The 19,005-nt window shown below is 36.2% G+C and overlaps 1 protein-coding gene across 2 annotated transcripts; it reads right to left on the bottom strand.

Annotated features, from left to right (window-relative positions):
• Nucleotides 1–1,737: 1,737 nt before the first annotated feature.
• Nucleotides 1,738–18,598, bottom strand: LOC126380547 (zinc finger MYM-type protein 3). 2 transcript variants are annotated; one of them, XM_050030018.1, is made up of 20 exons: nt 18,530–18,598; nt 17,587–17,957; nt 14,535–15,181; nt 14,259–14,421; nt 13,666–13,812; nt 8,771–8,929; nt 7,424–8,695; nt 7,035–7,311; nt 6,600–6,708; nt 6,391–6,499; nt 5,678–6,316; nt 5,390–5,557; nt 4,919–5,163; nt 4,483–4,693; nt 4,273–4,398; nt 3,677–3,798; nt 3,430–3,568; nt 3,203–3,302; nt 2,865–3,040; nt 1,738–2,712 (listed from the first exon to the last, which is right to left on the bottom strand). In XM_050030018.1, exons 2-19 carry the CDS (start codon nt 17,906–17,908, stop codon nt 2,866–2,868), a joined length of 5,130 nt encoding a protein of 1,709 aa, XP_049885975.1. In that variant the 5' UTR covers nt 17,909–17,957; nt 18,530–18,598; the 3' UTR covers nt 1,738–2,712; nt 2,865. The 2 variants fall into 2 exon arrangements, with proteins under 2 accessions (XP_049885975.1, XP_049885976.1); XM_050030019.1 differs by having other exon boundaries at nt 8,777–8,929.
• Nucleotides 18,599–19,005: the final 407 nt, after the last annotated feature.

The raw sequence follows: 19,005 nt of genomic DNA, 5'->3' as shown, positions 1-19,005 counted from the left end.
TACTCGGCCCACAGATTTATAATAGTTAAAATTGTAAAAATATGAACAATGCCCACTGGGCACTGTTCACTAAACGCAAACTGCCTAAAGGTCAATTAAAATGTATGTACGAGGTTATTATCTAAATTTGCAGCATCGAAAGACCTGTACTAACTTTACAACACTCGAAAAACCGCGTAATTCTCGTACTTTTTGGGTATTCTCAACTTAAGCCCGCGGGCTAAGTAAACCCTTTAGCGGTAGAGAGTGGTCGACTGAACCCGCGGGTTAAGTAAACCCTTTAGCGGTAGAGAATGGTCAACTGAACCCGCGGGCTAAGTAAACCCTTTAGTGGTAGAGAGTGGTCGACTGAACCCGCGGGCTAAGTAAACCCTTTAGCGGTAGAGAGTGGTCAACTGAACCCGCGGGCTCAGTTGTCCAGACAGGTGGAACGACTCACCCACGCAAAAAATCGAAAGGGGTCATTCAGCCCGCGGGACGGTTTTTATGTGGGATCAGATGACCATGAAGGGGTAACTGGCTAACTGAATATTACACTCTTTATATTCCTAACCATGCCTTTGCTCTAATGATAAAGAAGAGAACGGGCTGCATAACTTCCCACGTCGGAGTATAATTTATCAGGGATAATTTCTAATCGCCGCCGGTACTAAAAAGGTGGGTTTTTTAGTATCTAAAACTACAGCAATTAAGTTTAGGAAACTTGGTTTTGAAAAATTGGCTTTGTTAGATTTCAATTTTATTATAGGTAGGTTCAGTTCAAGAAAATACTTTTTTCTACTCCTCTACTTTAATCTGGCATTTAAATAACCAAAAAGTCTAATATAAGTACATACATAATTAAACTCTTTGAAAAAGTGTACGCTCTATGGCCTATAAAAGCATTGTTTACAAAGTGTAACTGTACTATAATGTCGCCAAAAAAGCATTGTTGTTGTTTTTTTTTTTTTTGACCTGGAAACTGGCACCTTTACTTTGTTTGGTGCCATAGATATACTATAAAAAAAAAGTATACATTTGCCGCCATTTACCCGCGCGTTGGAAAATAAATTGGAAAATTTTGGTTTCATTTAAAATTACGTCGTCGTAGAAAAAGTATTGTATGCAACGTTGTATAACTAGGTCAAAAAATGCTCGTGGCGTCTCTTATTGCGATGTTCGCCAAGGCTCACATCGCAACTCACGCCACTCGCATTTTTTGACCCTTCTTATACAACTGTTGCATAAAATACTATTATACAAGAGTGCCATCGGTGTAATATCATCAAGCATACAACATTGTGACTCAGTAAAATATTATAATTTAAACATAAATATAATACACCTATATAATCTATTTTTAATGATTTCTGATGTCAGGTAGAAAATCTTTAAAAAAGTACAATGAAATAGTCAATGTAATAAATGGGAGTATTTTTGGTATCCAATGAGCCCCATTATTTTGCTTACCTTTGGGCTATAATGTATAACAACAGTCGACGTTACGCTTAGTGGTATGTATACTACTGACGATCGATCTATTCGTGTGGTAGAACCCTTATTCTCTTCCTAGTCCTTTGGTTATTTCCAATGTTAGTTGTACTATAACCAAAGAATAATAATATTAAGATTCTTGTACGGAGTGTATGGGGTGAAGTATAACTATGAATTTGCAACACAGGATGGACAGAAACTGAGAATTTTCATTCCTTATGAATCTTGTGGAAAAAAGGTTGATATTTAAATCAAACACAGTAATAAGAGAATCAGTATTCTTTTTACACATCAATAACCTAAACCTTACTGTAGACAAAATTATACTTAAAAATACAATACGCTTCTGACTCTGTTACTACACTAATATTAGTTATAATAGAATTTTCCATGTGTGAGAATATTGTAATATTATATTACTTTAGAAAAATCAAAATATTTGCTACTATAACAGAGTGCAGTTTCGACTAAAAATCTTGGAATCTTTTTTAGCTTACAACTATCCTGTTTAATAATACATATTTGAATATTACATATATAAATGTAATAACCATGCCCTGGCACTGATGACAAAGAAGAGAACGGGCTGCATAACTTCTAATGCCGCCGGTACTAAAACGGCGGTTACAGTTTCTAAAACAACCGCGCTATATGACTGGGGCTGTAACCATCCAACACCTCATTACATACATACCAAATACGATATCGATTCAACATACATTTATATCACTGAAGTTTTGCACAACCCGTCCTCGTAACATCAATTTAAATAGTAGTCGATAAATAAAAACGTGTACTCACGACAAATATTTTACCTACCATAATTTTAAGATCTACAAAAAACTTAAGTTTTTGAAATATTGGCTCGATTAGATTTCATTTTTATTATACATTAAAAAGAAAAAGTTACGAACATGTTTAAGACTGTTAAGAGATGGTAATATTAACTGTACAACAGTCCAATGCACAATAAAGCTTATGCTTACATCATTGTAACTCGGTAAAAAATAATCTAATACATAATATATATATCATATATTTTAAACATCAATGTTCTTCATCGTCTGTATCTTAAGACTGATATACAAAGTAGAAAATATACACTGTTACCATCTATACAACACGAGCGAATCTTGACCAGTGCACATCATATCAGTATTTAAAATAAAATACAGCTAAGGGGCAAGCCACAAAATCTGCATTAATTTGTGTAGTTTGAAGTCCAAGTCCCATTGAGATCTGAAACAAAAATAAACAAATTTGTATATTTAATTTCATTACATTGGACTAACGCCAGGAGGGTGGGATACTATAATGTTTCTTATCCTATTTAATTTAGTATGACTCAATTAGAAGTGCAAGTGCTGGATGGTGTAAGTTTACGTTCGTACCTTAACTTGTGAGCAACGCTATGTTGATTTCTTTGACCATCTTGACGCGGTGCAGCATCTTGGCGAGCGCGGCGCGGCTGAGTGGCTGCGTGGAATACCACACTGGAGAGTCCGGCACGCACGACCTCTCCGGTTGCAGGTAGAACACGTCGTTACGCGTGCGCACCGATTCCGGACTGCCAAACAAGAACAGCTTATAAATTACAACTAAATAACAAAATTACGTGTGATTTGCGAACAAGTATTATATTTAATATAATAATTATTATTGCTGAATTGTGCAATCCCTACAATGAACACCATATTTTTTAATAGCAAACACGAAAATGTATACATACCATTTTGAAATATAGAATTCGTAAAGTTTCACGGGGCAGCGAAGCGGGTTCTCTTCATTTTCTTGTTGTTCGTAAACCTTCTTTTTCCGCGAGTTTGCTTCTGCAATTACAAAAAATTGCTTTTTACTATATAACCATTCATTTTATTGTTGTTGTTTTTGTTTTTATTTTACTATATTCTTCTAGTAGTAAGCTTTATGTATATTGTAACAAAAAATAAAGCTTACCTAGAGCAGATTGCGGCGGATAGAAACGCAGTAACACGTTCCGAGATCCGGGTATCTTGGCTTGTCCAGGTTGGTTCGGATTACGCTTCCAATGCTTCATTATGTGCGAGAACGATAGTTGCATATGCTCTTCAACAGTCTAAGAATAGTGAAAAACAGTAACATTAAACACAAAATATGTTGCAAAATATTTGCAGTAAGGTCTTCACTATCTACTATTTCGGCTGTGTCGTTACGTTTTACATACCACAAGATTGAAGTGTTTAGTATTGAAGAACATCAGTGTAGATAGCAGGACGTGTGGTGAATGAGCGCCGAGTTGTTTGCTTTCCCAAAGGTGTTCCTCTTCTACTCGGGTCACTATGTACTCTGTAATTAATTATTTAGTTATTATTCTACACAAGTAGTATACAATTGGACCGGGCCCGTTTGCCGTAGCGGTGGGCGCAGGATATCGCTCATTGGGTACTTCAAAATGGCTATAGGAGCTATGTTACCGACGTTTTCTTAAGAGATTGGCTGGAGTACGCACGGAACCGTGAAAAATGAAAAGATTAGATTCTTTCTCTCAGCTGAGAGATCTAAAAGATTAGATTACATAAGAAAAGGCTACGCCCGCTAAGAATTCATTTTATAAAGCCACCCGAAGATTTGGTACAAGAAATTCTGAAATCGAATTAAGAATTTCAGATATTGTACACTTTTTGTAATAATAAATAAATTTAGTTTACAATATTCTGTTTTACACCCACGGTAAACAAGTCTGATGGGAAGGAAAAGCCCAATTTTGGGACTAACTGCAGGTCCATAAATGGTTTCAAATACCTAAGAAATTATACTTACGAGAATCATTGTATAAGACGGAGAACTTCCTTGCAACTTCGTCTAAACAATCTGTGAATTTTTCATAGTATGGATCTGTAAATATGTTGTCTATGCGGCCATTCTCAAATAAGTATTGTTGTATGCCTGAAAACAAAGACATATTATTATGTTTCGTTAATTCCTTTCGATCTTAGTTCAGACCAGACATGTTCAGGTTAAAGTATTTACCTAGTACCAGGTAGTAAATAGTGTCCGGAGCATATTCACTACCGTTAGGTTTCCGAACCTCCTTAACGAAGAGGCAAAGTGAGTAATTGAGCTCATCCGCCGTTAACTGTAGTATTTCTGACTTGAATGGCTTCCGCCGTGTCGAGCTTTTCTCAATTTCAGCATTCTTCGTCATTACCCATTGCTTCCAAGCGTTTACGCCGAATGTGTACTGAAAAGTTAATACTTTGTTAATCAATACGGCAACTTCATGGTTTCAAAGTAAATAAATTAGTAATAACATTTGTCCTAATTCTGAATAAAACTCTGTCAGTTTCTAACTGCAACTACAATGGTGGAGAGATAGCTAGAAGCCTTGTATCTCAATGATCGGATATGTCACTATAACATCACAAACGAATATAATAAAAATAGAAGTGTCTCTACCGCATATTACCTTCAAACACATGTTAGCATCGGGTTTTTCAACGGGTTCTCGCGGTGGCTCCGGCTGTGGCGGCGGGGGCGGCTCAGACCGGCGGCTGCGCTTAGAGCGCGAGGGCTGCCGCGTCGCAGCCGGCGGTGGCACCGCGCGCTTGCGGGCCACCGCTGCCGTCGCTGACGACGCCCGTAATGCGGCAACCGCTCGTTGTTGCTCCAATACCATCATGTGGTGGTGGTGCATACCTTCGCCCTCTAAACCTGTAGACACATTTTATTGTCAAAAAACATTCCATAGAGCAAGCAAGCGCATCTGATATCTTGAGTATAGAAATAAATTGCAAACAAGTTAAAAGAGCGTAAGTTTCAAATAATATTACAAAAAATAATAATCAGGTGATGAATCGAAATCAAAATGTTAGGTCTGACTCGACTTGCTTTAATTTAAAGAGCTTATGTATATATATATAATATTCTGTATTTTTACCAGGCATTCCTGGATGTGAGCTGGGGGTGATTGTGTTAGCTGTCATGGCTGACTCCAAGTCTACTGGTTGGTCTTCGTATTCTGTCGCCATCTTCAGTGCCATTTGGAGCATATCCTCGCCAAAAGCGTTATTCCCATCCATGCCACCTACAGGACTGAAGCTCTCCTCTGTCAAAAAAATAATAACAAGTTATTTTCTACAATATTTTAACCTTTAATATCTCGTTAATATGTGTAACTTTGCACTGTACACAACATTTTGAACTTTTTAAATTCTTGCGTACTTACCGTTGTCGTCATCTGTATCTGAGTCACTTTGATCTTTTTTCTTATCACCGGCAACCATTTCCGCCATCATGAGTAGTTCTGCTTCGAATGGATCTGTAGGCATCTTATCGTGGATCTTATTGATCTCCTTCATTATTCCTTTAGCAGAATTCCTAGTAGTGGGAATAAACACTGGAGTTGGTATCGGGAGCGGTATAGGTATTGGGACAGGGAACGGCAGGGACCACATGGCGCAGGGTACTGGGACGTATATTGGAACTGGAATTGGAATTAGGACCCTACGTTCCAAGCTCGGGTCGGTCTGACATTCTTTTGTGCATGGGTGAGGACGACAAGATACTCCTTTTGAGACCATCTGCGGTTTAGACATAGTTCCTTTGTTTGCCACTTCTTGCGGAGGTAAAGTTTTGACGATGACATGGTTGTATATCTTTGGCGGAGGTGGCGGCGGTGGCGTCGGCGGTTTAGGTGGTGGTGGAGGAGTTTTAGGAGCAGCTGGCGGCTCCGGTTCCTGTGGAGCTTGCTGTAGGCGCTTGGATTTGGCTCGCGTCATTGACGGTAAGAGAGGTGGCGGCGCAGCCAGTGATTGTACGTTCGAGATGACCGGCATGCCAGAACGCTGCGTACCCTTTTGCCCCGCTGAAGAAAAAAATAAATTACTACTCAAGTCCGAAAGATAACTGATATTAAACTTTTAGATAAAATGTACTAACCATTTTTGTTCGCCGCATATGTACGTCGTGGGACGCCCGTAGGAACAGCCTTCTGTTGTTCAATGCCTTCGCCAGGCATAAGTGCTGGCGTGTGCTTAGAATATTGGCCCTAAAAAAATATCAAATAAGTTGAAACAAATAATTAAAGTTATTTCTTTACAAATACACCATTAAAACTAACATTAAAAAGTTTCTTCAATATATTTTACCTGAAATGACATGACGCACTGATACGTGCAGAAATTGCGCACTGTAGCATCGGACATTGTGAGATGATACTGAGCCAATGATGTCCGCTTGCACATGTCGCACTTCGTCCTAAAATAATATCAATAATTTAACAACTGATATAATAAACTACAGTTCAAATGTAAGAAGTAAGATAAGGTAAATGACTGACAAATGCTAATAATAAATAAAATGCTAATTTGGAATAGACGTCGGTCTAAGATGCACTAAAATCTACCGCATGTTTCGTGTCGACTTATTTACGAATTTTAATTATTAATTACGTAACAATGAGTACGACGTTTGACCACGTTCATTGTTGACGTTGCCATTTTGTGTTCTCATACAAATGAACAGTGTTGTCCGAAAAAAGTATCTCATTTGATTAGGTTGTTATTAAGCCTATTAGTTCTTACCTCCTTGACGATACAGCATTTACTGAAACTTGGTATAAGTTGAGACAGTTAAGTGAGCACATCATGACAACTTGTCCATTAGCCTGCGTTCGCCGGATCATGTCGAAGTTATACTTCTTCACTTTGCACCAGTTGCAAGGGACTATATGACGTGAATTACTTATAAAGACATTCATACACGATTTAGAGCAGAAGCACTGAGGGCTTGCGTTGTCGTAAATGGTGAAACATTTATTTTGTCGCCTTTCGAAATATCTCTTGCACCAACGGCATTGATCTGAAATTTAGAAGCATCAATTAATAAGTATCATACTTTTGATTCCATTCCAAATTTTAAAATACATCAAATATGTGCAAGATTGTACTCATAAGGTTATACTCATATTTACCTGGGAAAATGTTGTTGACAAATTTGAAAGCAGCAAAGCATGGATCTGAGCATAGTCTTTGTGTAGCATCTTCACTCACTTCTACTTCTATGGTAGTTGCCTTTTCTAACGAACAGACAGCACATTTAGCCCAAATTGGTTGTGGAATCGGGTTCTTACTCATTATATCAAACTTTTCCATGCATGTTTGAGAACAGAAGTCCTTAAATTGACCCTTGTCACCGACAGGCGCCAGGAAGCCTTGGTGTCCTGCTGAAATATCTCTCTGACAGTAGCAACAAATCTTTAAACCCTTTTTAAATTCTTCCAAACATCCAGAATTACAAAACTGGCGAATATCGTAACCAAATCTGACGCAATATTTCCCTAAGCTTGTATGCTGCACGTTATTCTTGCAATTCGCACATCTAGCCCCGATTTTGTTCTGGTATCGTCCCAAGCAGACTTCGTTGCAGAAATCCATTGTCTCCCAAGTTAGCATCTTATCGTCCATTTCAAGAATGAGTGCACATTGTGTGCATCTACGTATGAATGTACGTTCTCTTTCCTCCCTGGCTGCCTGTACCATAGCGGGCGTCTTCGCCTGAATTTTGTAAGCTTCATCTAAATATTTATCAGTAGCGTTACTTATCACTTTCAATTTAAGCAGTGGAGGATTAGTCTGAGATGTATTTACTTTACGAGGAATCCTTTTCTTTTTAATTATGTATCGCCCACCTTCTTCCGTATTTAAAGATTTAATGCAAGGCTGCTCGCAAATATGGTGTTGCTCCCCATAACGGATTAAAGTATAATAACACTTTTTAGTTTCATTGCACACTATGCACTCAATATCATCCACAGGAGTTGAAATTTCCTCCACGAGTATTTTTCGTCTTTTAAATACGTATTTGTCTTTTTCATCTGCCATCATGCTGTGCAAGCAAGTTAATGAGCAGTAATTTGTGTCTTCTCCATCGTAATTATAATAGAAGTAGCACACCTTCTTTTCCTCGCACTCAGAACATGTCAGCTGTTTGGGTAATATTTCTTCAATAAGGTATTTCTTAGTTGTGATGGTGTATTGTGCAGGATTGTCAGCTTGGTATGCTTTTAAACATTCTTCTCCACAAACATAGCTGTTTTCATTATCTTTGGTGACAAACCTATATATGCAAGGTAGTTCATTATTGCACTGTATGCATGTCTGTTCGACTGGGCTAATCTCCTGTATGGTATTTGGTACTAAGGTTTCTTCAGATTCCATTGTTTCGTCACCTTCATTTTCTTTATCTGAAATGAATAGTTAGTGAGGAAACTGGACCAAATATAAAAATATACAATTATTTACTCGGTTACTGTTCTTACCCCCACCATTTTCATGTGATGGATCTTCGGCTGCTGGATCCACGTCCATGTGTTCACCCACATCTTCAGTATTAGTTTGATCGTCTGTTTGTGAGATGTCCATAGTTTCATTCTCCTTTTTGGGCACTGTAGGCTCCAACGCCAAAGCAGCAGCAGCAGCTTTATAAAGCAAAAATATATATGTAAATACCTCTGTAAAATACTCTCAAATAATCTCATATAATAATGTACTTATTTTATTATAACACTGGCTAAATCAGCAACTTCGCACATATAGCAAGTTACAGGTATAACATAATGAAAATGTTTAGTTTTATCCATTCGCTGGTTAGGTGCAACTAAAAATAGTAACATCTATATATTGCATCCGTAATAAAGATATTTGAACAGAAATGATTTATCTTCAATAGTCCCGCAATTTCATTATGTACATTTCTTATAACCCGTGTGTTTAAATAATTAATTAACAGCGCCGCTCGCAATTTCTCGATGGCCACAATATCAAAAATAAAGAAAGAAGGTAATTTTATATACTGCAGATTCTAACCTGCATATTATGCTAATAAACTACAGTGTAAAAACAACCCTGCGCGGCGCCCCGCTGCGAATTGGGTAGTTTCCTAGCTCAAAGATATTTTATGAAATTCTGGTTACCAAATAAAGACAGATCTAAAGGTAACAAAAACGTTTTATTTTTTCCATTTAACCTATTTACGAATTATAATAATGAAAATAAGTGCGACTATTTGTCACGTTTTTCTATGACGTCACAGGTTGCTTTTTCATACAAATTCCATAGTAATTTCGTGTTTTGACGTTTAGTAAAAAGTAACTGATTTGACTAGTTGGAAACTACCCTATTGTGTGAATAACGGGGGCTTCTAGGGTAGCGACGAGCTCGATTATATTTCTCACTCGCATGTAGCGTTGACATATATTATCATAATAATAGAATAAAACCTAAAAAACACATGATTTTTCTTTATATTATAAAATAACGTTCCCGCCGGGTCTGTCCGTCTGTAATGTATGTTCGCGATTTTGATCCCAGTGTATAACGTATAATTTGTATAAATATAATAATAATAAAAATAATTTATTCAGAAAAAAGTTCATTTTTTACATATCAGCTTTACATTTTTAAGTGTATACATTTGTTCTAATGTTTAGATTTGTTACTGAGTTTATTATGTTTTACTGAGAAAATATCTATGATTCTTATACTAGGCACAGCTTGTATCTTATATGTGTATTGTGTAGGTATAAGGCATGTGATAAAGTAAGACTGTGAGTGAGAGAGGGTGAGTGTGCATGTGTGTGTGTATGTGCGTGTTTGCGTGAGGGAGGGACAGAGAGAAAGAGAGACAGAAAGAGAAATCGTGTATGTGTGAGCGTGAATTTCAAGTAGCAACTTTTAGAACATCCTCTCTTTCTTCATTGGTTAAGGACTGTAACCAACTCTTCAGCAACATGTTTGCCTGACGGATTTTACGTTAAGACATATAGTTATATATGAATGGGTGCAGAAAATTAAGAAATCTCCTAGCAAAACTAGTGTTGACTGCCCTTTTGTCCCTTTTGTCCAGTAGAAGAGCGCCTTAAATATAGAACTGTTATTCATTACGATTGCCAAGTAAAGGTAGAAGGAAGGCCAGAATAAGACCCGTTTCCCCGTGGACAACACCGACATTTGCGCCATTAGCAATATAGTGGCATAAAATTATGACGTGCGGAAGGAAATGCCTACTTTGAACAAAATTTTGGCTACGGCAAAAGCTGAATTTGAAAAACAAACTTAGATTTAGGTTTAAGTAAAGTGCTCCCAGAATCGAATGGTTCTCATAGAGCACGATAATATAAAAGCTTGGTGAGTGAAATACCTACGCCGCTTCATATAAAATGATGCCCTGGGTGCAGAAAAAAGAAAGTGGTATATATGGATGAATAGTGTATCCATCCCCATTACACTGTCAGCAAGGAGCACTCATCCACCTGGGCAAAGGTGGGTGATTTGTTATTCACCTAGCCAGCCTAAAGTTTAACTTTAAGTTTCCTTTGGCAAACTATGCGACAACATTACATGTAGCCTTTTTTTACAGTTTCCCAAGAAACAGGCTCCGCCTAGTTTGGGTACCTCTGTTCATTTGGTTATATTTTTAATATAAGCCCCATCCTACTTCATGTGCCTTATTGTATTGTTTTCTGAGGATCGATTTGTGGAAAATGTGGATGTATTTAACGTAAAATCATGACGAGATGTCAAAAATTTGCAAGATATTTAAAAGAGAAGCTGATAACGAATTTGCCTGAACAGTTCAATCTCGTCGTAGACAACGCTTCCTACCATAGCATGGAGTTAGATATCCCACTAAAAGAAGTCTACACCTAAGCAGAGTTGCTGATGCAAAAATGACATCGTCCAGGCAAAAAGCGTACGGTGCATTATCTTCTGCGAGATTCTGCTCAGTCTCTACTACAACTGCGACCTGAGCCTAATTGAACATGTCTGTAGTAAATAAAAAAAACACATATAAATATAGATCTACACTAAAATAAAAAAAATATTAGGTCACGAAGGAGGCCATACCACTGGAAATCTCAAATTAATCATATCGTAAAGAGTTGAACAACAATACTGGGAGCACGATGTAGGGAGTGACAATAGTAGAGGATTTTATTGTTAGTGTTGGCAAGAACAGCGATAGCAAAAACGAAGAAAGTAAAGAGCAAAAATGCTAAAGCGTACAGTCCACGGAAGAGTTCAACTTAATGGAAACGATCGAACCGTTAATGGGTTCAAACGAGCAGGATGTTGGACAAACCGGATTATAAAAAGCACCAATGCATTATGAATGATAAAATCATAAAAAATCCAATGTTTTATTTCCCTTGCTGTGTGTCTATCATATCAAACTTTTTTGAAATTATTATCTATTAATAATTAGTCATAAAACAATAAAAGGCAACGGAACAGATTTTTGAAAACTTGTTTTGCAAACCATACTACGAGTACCCGTCGCCATTTTCAAATATTTTTTTTAAACGCACGGATTATATTTTTATAGCACTTGCATGGTATCTTTTTTTCATGGCCTACTGCTGGACTATGACCTATTTTTATATCTTCTTCCACACTGCCTGGTATGTCCTAAACACTATATTTTTATTTATTAATGTTGGTGATATTGCATTATGAAATATAAAATAGCACATTTTACAATGTATCTTTCATCTATATGCTAATAAATACAAACACCCAACCTAGCCTTTATAGATCCCTAATTGATTGGCGCCTGTTGATTCATTAAATAATGTAGAACGCAGTAACAGTTGTCGTGTTCAATATTGATTGCTTAAGAACGCAAAGCTATACAGGGTGTTAGTGACATCGTAACGAAAATTTTGAGGGATGATTCAAACCATGATTCTGAGTTAATATCAAGTGGAATTTTCTGTCGCAAAAGTATGGAACGTAAAATAATTTAAAAAAAAAAAAACACTAAAATAATCATAAATTTTTCGACAGGAAATTCCACTTGATATCAACTCAGACGAGTCTCACTTACACCCCCTACAAGTACATATGGTAGCCATACAAGTAGGTATGAGTGTAAGTGACACCGTAACAAATACTAAGGGGGATGATTCAGCTGATTATTCTGAGTTAGAATCAAGTGGAATTTTCCATCGTTAAAGTATAGAATTAAAATATTTTGAATTTTGCGATGGAAAATTCCACTTGATATCAACCCAAAATCATTCCCCTCAGTATTTGTTACGGTGTCACTAACACCCTGTATATAATTTCAGGCTATTGTCACAGTAGTCGTCTAACAAACAAGAAATAAACTTTGTGCATCTTGAAAACTTTGGCAATTAGTTACCGAGTGACAGCATGGTGGCGTAATGAATTCAATGAGACCTATTTTGTTATTATTCGCAAGTTTGCATTATGTAAAAATTTCGCAGGAGCAATTAAAAACATGAAAATCGCCTCGAAAGTAATGGATTTCCGCACATAGTCAGATTGTTTGTATTCTCCGTGTGGGTGTAATGCGTATTGATAAAATATAATATAATATTTATTCTAAAATTATTGTTCAATCTATGTCTTCTTCGACTATCGTGTGGGTTGTGAGGTGGATTAACAACCCCATCAACTCTGGTGTCATCAAAATATTTTTGACTTGTTTTTATTCAAAAAAACATGTATGTCATAATGAACCTTCCGAGAAATATTGACGCCGTATCATATACTACGTAAAATAGAGGGTCCGTCGTTGTACTAGAAAGTTACAAAAAACGCTTTTCATGGGCAAGTAAAACACGCTTTTGAAACTCAGATTCATTTTTAGTAGACACTAGCTTTCCGTCTACGACTCCGTTTGCAAGAGCTTCAGTTTTCTTTTCGTAAGACAAAAATGAATAAAATCGGTAACAAGTTTTGACCAAGGGAAATAGAGATTAACACCATTTGCTTTTTTTAATCTATAATACAAAAACATATACGTATTCGTCAGAAAACATTCGCTGCGTGCGTTGCATAAGAACTTCGCAAAGCGTGTACGACTTTCGAAACATTCAAACTGCCGCCTGTGTGCCATAGCCATCAATATCAATACTCTGCGCGGAGTGATATCGCCGGCAGTTGACCTTACCCTATGACTATACCCTTATAATATTATCGGATATTGATTGACTGTTTGTAGGATACACAGGCCAACCCAGTCCAGGTAGTAAGTTTACTTCGCATTTGCATAGGAAGCTTGATAGCAGAGCACCTTAACTAAAAGTTGTACATAATCATAAAATACTAAGAACAGACACACTCAGTTAGACGCATTGTAAAGTGTATTTAATTACTAATTTGACAAATTAAATACTAGTCAGCATACCTTCAGCTTGTTTTCTTTTCTCTGCTAAGACTTTCTCAGCCGCTGCCTTATCTGCTTCTGATATCTCCCTCTCTGTGTCTGGTAGAAGACACACCTCCTCATCAGCCCCAGGTTCTCCAACCAGATCTGTCCCTTCAGAATGATCTTCTGTAAAATATTAGCGGCTTAGTAAGAAACAGTCTGATAAGAGAGAGATGCGGTGTAAAAGATGGTGTAGTGACTAAGTTAATGTTAAGTTGGTTTGGACACAGAGCAGATGAAGGATAATATGATTACGAAAGCGGTAAATAAGGCGAAGGTTGTCGGTAGGGTTGGCAGAGGAAAACATAAAAGGACATGCATTAACCAAATTAGAGATATCCGTAGAAAAGGTTCAATACCATCTACTCTGAACGGGCGTGCGTATATGAAACGAGCGATGCATGTGGGGGAAGGAAGAGAAGTGTGTCAGGGTTGAAGCAAATGAATTTCCACAGTTCCTCGTTACCCCGGTGGGTATGTATTAGTGGCTTAGTAAAAATTTTACGGACGCGCTGATCTGCTGCTGTTTTGATAATGGATGGATAAGAAACAACTGATAGAACTCCACCAACCTGCCGGATGCTCGTCGTCGTCGTGACCGACGTCGCCATCAGCGTTATGGTCATCGTCATCATCATCGCCCGGAGCGTTCGTTTGGGTTCCAGTAGCAGCATCACTTGTTTCTAAACTGGGTTCAGTTCGGTCCTTCAGTAGAGCGTCAAATGGGTCCAATGCCTGCACAGATGAAACATAGGAAATATATAATTTCGTTTACACAACTGCATTAAAATAAATTCTAAAAAGTAAAAATCACAAAGTTCAATAGCATTTGGCATTGTTATTTTTACCTGAGTGTGGTCCTCCTGTGAATCATCTAATGAAATATTAGGAGCAGTCTCGAATTCCGGTTTACTCACTTCATCATCTTTTTTATCTCCTTTCTTTTTCCCAGAAGGTTCTTTAAGTTTGTTAGGAGATTCATCAATATGTTTAGAATTGTCTGGTTTGATGGATTTATCCTGTTTTGTAGCTTCCTCGTCATTATTTTCTGATTCATCTCGTCTTGAGGAAGATTCTAATTCTTCATAAAATTCATCAATTTTTCTGGAGACATCGTCCAGTTTATCAGAAGAATAGTCTACCTTTTTAGAAACCTTATCTGGTTTTTCTGAAGTTCCATCTAATTTTTCCAAGGTTTCTTCCAGTTTTTTAAATTCATCCACTTTATCAGTGTTGTCTCTCAAAGTATCTGAGGTTACTTCCCTATTATCAGGGGTTTCATCCAATTTATCAGAAGATTCATTCAGTTTATTCAGGGTTTCTTCTGTCTTATCGGACACCTCATCTGTTTTTTTAGTAGTATCATCCAGTTTGCCAGACAAACAACAAGATTGTTCAGGATTGTCTTCTTCTGAGGTCATGTCTCCACTGGCTTTCTTACTTGTTGATTCAGTAGTCAATAGTTCCTTGGGTTCTTGCTCTTCAGATTGGTTATCTATAATGAATAAATACAAATTGTGTAGTGTTGGTCGAGGTAAACAGACATAATATCAAGAATCATGTAGTGTTAAACAGTCATAAAATAGTAATAGATGATCTTTGTAACTTTGTATAATAGTATTATCATTAGGTAATTAATTTCAGGTAATAAATTTGCCTATTGTTTGCTCAGCAGTGTCCCTCAGGAAAGTACTACCCTGAAAGGGGAGGGGATTAAATTAGTCCAATAATTGTCGACAAAAATACATATAGAAAATTAGTCACGGTTTTATTGACAATTCAAGATTTTACTAAAGAACACTACCTCATTACATGGAACTTAAACATAGCTGGCGAAGAGTGGGTGTATGTACTATACCCCTTTGCCCACCCCATTGGGGATACAGGTGGGATGGTTTGTTATGTTATCTAAGTGTCCCATCTATAATAAATAGATTTTCAGCAGAAAAGTGAGATTGATCAATGGAGTATTTCTCACCACGATAAAGACCGAATACAGAAATAATTCAAACAAAGAAGCAGCATGTCCATGCTGACAGATTGCTGAGTTGAGCAGGATACATAACAAAAAAATATATAATATATATTTCTCATTAGGCATAAGTATTTTTCTATTTAAACAATTTCAATCAACTAGCTAGCTAGAAGTAATTCAGGATGTTTAAAGAAAGTGAAAGTCAAAAGTAACCAAACTGGGGGGCAGGCATAAAGACTGATGAAAGTGGAAGAAGCGAAATTGGTGTTTAAGGATTGTAGTGAGTGGAATTCCTTGTTCTCTCTCTACCGCATGGGGAAATAGCCATGATGCCATGTGTAGCTAGATATCTGTGGACACTGATTCAAACGCCTCCTATTTTCCGTCCTCGGCACAAACAATCACGTCAATAAACAGTGTATGATGAAGATGAAGAATGGTAAAAAAAGTCTCTACTTGCGTGATGATCTTATTCCTGGTTAAAATGTTCTAAGTAAGTTTTTATGAGATAATAAGGTAGGGCTCTTTTTTTAAAAAGGCTAGTATGATAAACAATAATAATCAAATTAGGAGATATTAAAAAAAGCCTAAAAATTATATATTTTTTAAAGTTATGATTGACTTTCTTTTGGTAAAGTTATGATAGCTACATTTTTCTTGATATTTTTTGTATTATCTTGTTAAGTATTCAGCACTATAATTATATTTCACCATGAATGATCTATTACTTTAGAAAAAAACTCATGCTGATACATAAGGGCCAATGACATAAAATATTTAATTATCTATAAAACTGTGAATATTTTTCGCACCTTATTGAGGGACACCTGTATAGTCTAAGATAGGCAATACATTTTACAATGATTGAAATATTTTGAATTATATTAAGTTAACTGTTTTTTAACATAAAACTAACAACTAAATATCAAACTTTTTGTTCGTATAATGTAAATAGAGAGATGTCATTATTTTTATTTTATTTTTTAACAGGTTTTCCTTATTCACAAGTTTTCAAACCACTTAAAGGTCTTAATCTTTAGGCTATTGAGATGTGATAATATCCAGATCATGTTAGTTATGGCTCTCCTACTGTTTACTATATGGCTGTAATACTTGGGTCTTCACCAACAAAGCAAAACAATAAATCAAAGCTACCCAAGGAGTAATGCAGCAAAGTATATAAAATTACGATAATACATAGACCTAATATATTACAAATAGACAACCAATCTCTGTAAAAAAGTATCCGCAGCACATCTTGTCACAAGCAACGACGTGTTATGACACTGTACAACCGAAATTGCACTTTATATGAGGGAACAAACTTTATGTATAAAGCTTAATATACATATTTTAAACACAGTTTGAATGCTTTTTAAGAAAAACTCTTTAATTATTAGTCTGTTTTTTTATCTGAATATGTGCGAAAATTTATAAAATAAATGTTTCTTTTTATTGCATAGCAAGAAGTAAGACTGAAACAACAGATGCTTACACAAAAGCCCTAACATTAAAGTGCCGCTGGGCAGGACACACATCAAGATAATATAAGGTAGGTAGATAACCAGGTCTTTATTTTTATTTATTTATAGATAACCAGGTCAACACAAGCTACATAATGGAAAGGGCCAGAAGATGGAAGATCATTCAGATTTGTGGGCCGATGACTTCATATAAATTGCTGGAGATTGGATGAATGCAGGCAAAGACAGAGATTTATAAAAGATGGAGGACGCCATTACCGTAGAGGGGGTTCATATCTTAGAAATTGAAGTAGACTGCGGTATTTCCAAACTAACAATAATTTGAAATAAATTATTACCAACATTTAAAATGTAGTCTGAAAGTTGTATGAAATAAATTGCTTTTTATTTTATTAATTTCGGACTACATTAAAAGAAATTGAATAATATTTTAACACTCACCTTTTATTTTAGGGGTCACCTGGCCTTCAATTTCACTAGGTTCAATATGTACTTTTTCTTTAGTACTTTCATCAACATTGCTTTCACGGTCCACATGATTTTGCACTGTAGAATCTTCTGAATCCATATTATTTGTATTAGATACAGGTTCTTTCTCAGACGATTTGACATCACCACAGCTATCATCACTCATACTTGGATCACCAGGCCCATGGTCTTTTTTAGCTTTCTCAACATCAGACTTATTAACTGCTGGGGTGTCTCCAGATTCATCGGTGACACCCTTATTGCATTTTTCAGCAAAATCCTCTTTTTCATCCATATTTCCAATCTAATTGGAACAATTAAGTCATTTACAAGTTGAAATTCATCTGAAAATAGCAAGAAGAAAGGTATGGTTAAAAGGTTTAATACGCCAAGATGTTTATAATAGATACTGCCGCACCCGGCGTTAGTTTAAAGGTTAGGATACTTCAAATATAAGCATAGACTCGATGAAGACATGAAAACTTACAGATATTTTCAAAGTTCTTATGTTAACATGAGATATCATCAGAACATTATAATGTAAGAGACAATAAACTTGAAATATTAGCTCTAATTATTTTGAAACGACGCCAGCCCTAGAACGCCAGCCACATATCCCGCGCTTATTCATTTTTGAAGAGTGAGATACGAGAAATGCGCATATGTAAGAAAGGAACATATCATACGAACCCGTGTATAATAGTTTTATAGCCGAATTGGAAAACTAAACCGCTGTTTTGTAATGAATTATAGGATATTACCGACCGACAAGGATGTACAGTCGAGTTTCTTTGTCGATACGATGGATAAACGACAGATCGCTATTAGCAACTCAAGATTTGAAATAATAGAAATATGCAACATTTTACGTTATCACACAGTACTGTATACAGTTTGGAGAGCGTATTTTACTTACCTATGGGAAATAATTTCACAAACCACTCAATATAGCACAACAAACGGCCACCATTTTGGAATCAACTAGCCTTTGCAGTTTTGCGGTGCGGATGTATTAGTTATGTCAAATTGATGACCATTTATTCTAAAAAAGCCTTATATAAAGTACGTTTGATGAAATGACAAAAAATAATTTTATCTTTTAATTTAGTAGTACAAATAGTTACTACAAATAGCATTTATATGACTAAAACTTTAATAAGTAACTAATGCATTAAAAGTTTATTTTTGTAATGTTGGCAATAGATGACGCTTCTACGTTTAGAGATGTCAATAATTACAGTAGTTGTATGGAAGTACAAAATACTTAGAGATATTACCGGTTTTTTTTATAAAATCGATAAAATTGCCAAAAAATCTTGTATTGGTTACTTTATTTGTACTAGATTCTCATTCAACTTCTCTTTTTTTGTATAATTATAATTAACGTTGAAT

Source organism: Pectinophora gossypiella, chromosome Z (assembly GCF_024362695.1).
Source record: "Pectinophora gossypiella chromosome Z, ilPecGoss1.1, whole genome shotgun sequence".
NCBI lineage: Eukaryota > Metazoa > Arthropoda > Insecta > Lepidoptera > Gelechiidae > Pectinophora > Pectinophora gossypiella.
Note: the sequence above shows the minus strand (reverse complement) of the source record. Positions and strands in the feature narration are given on the sequence as shown.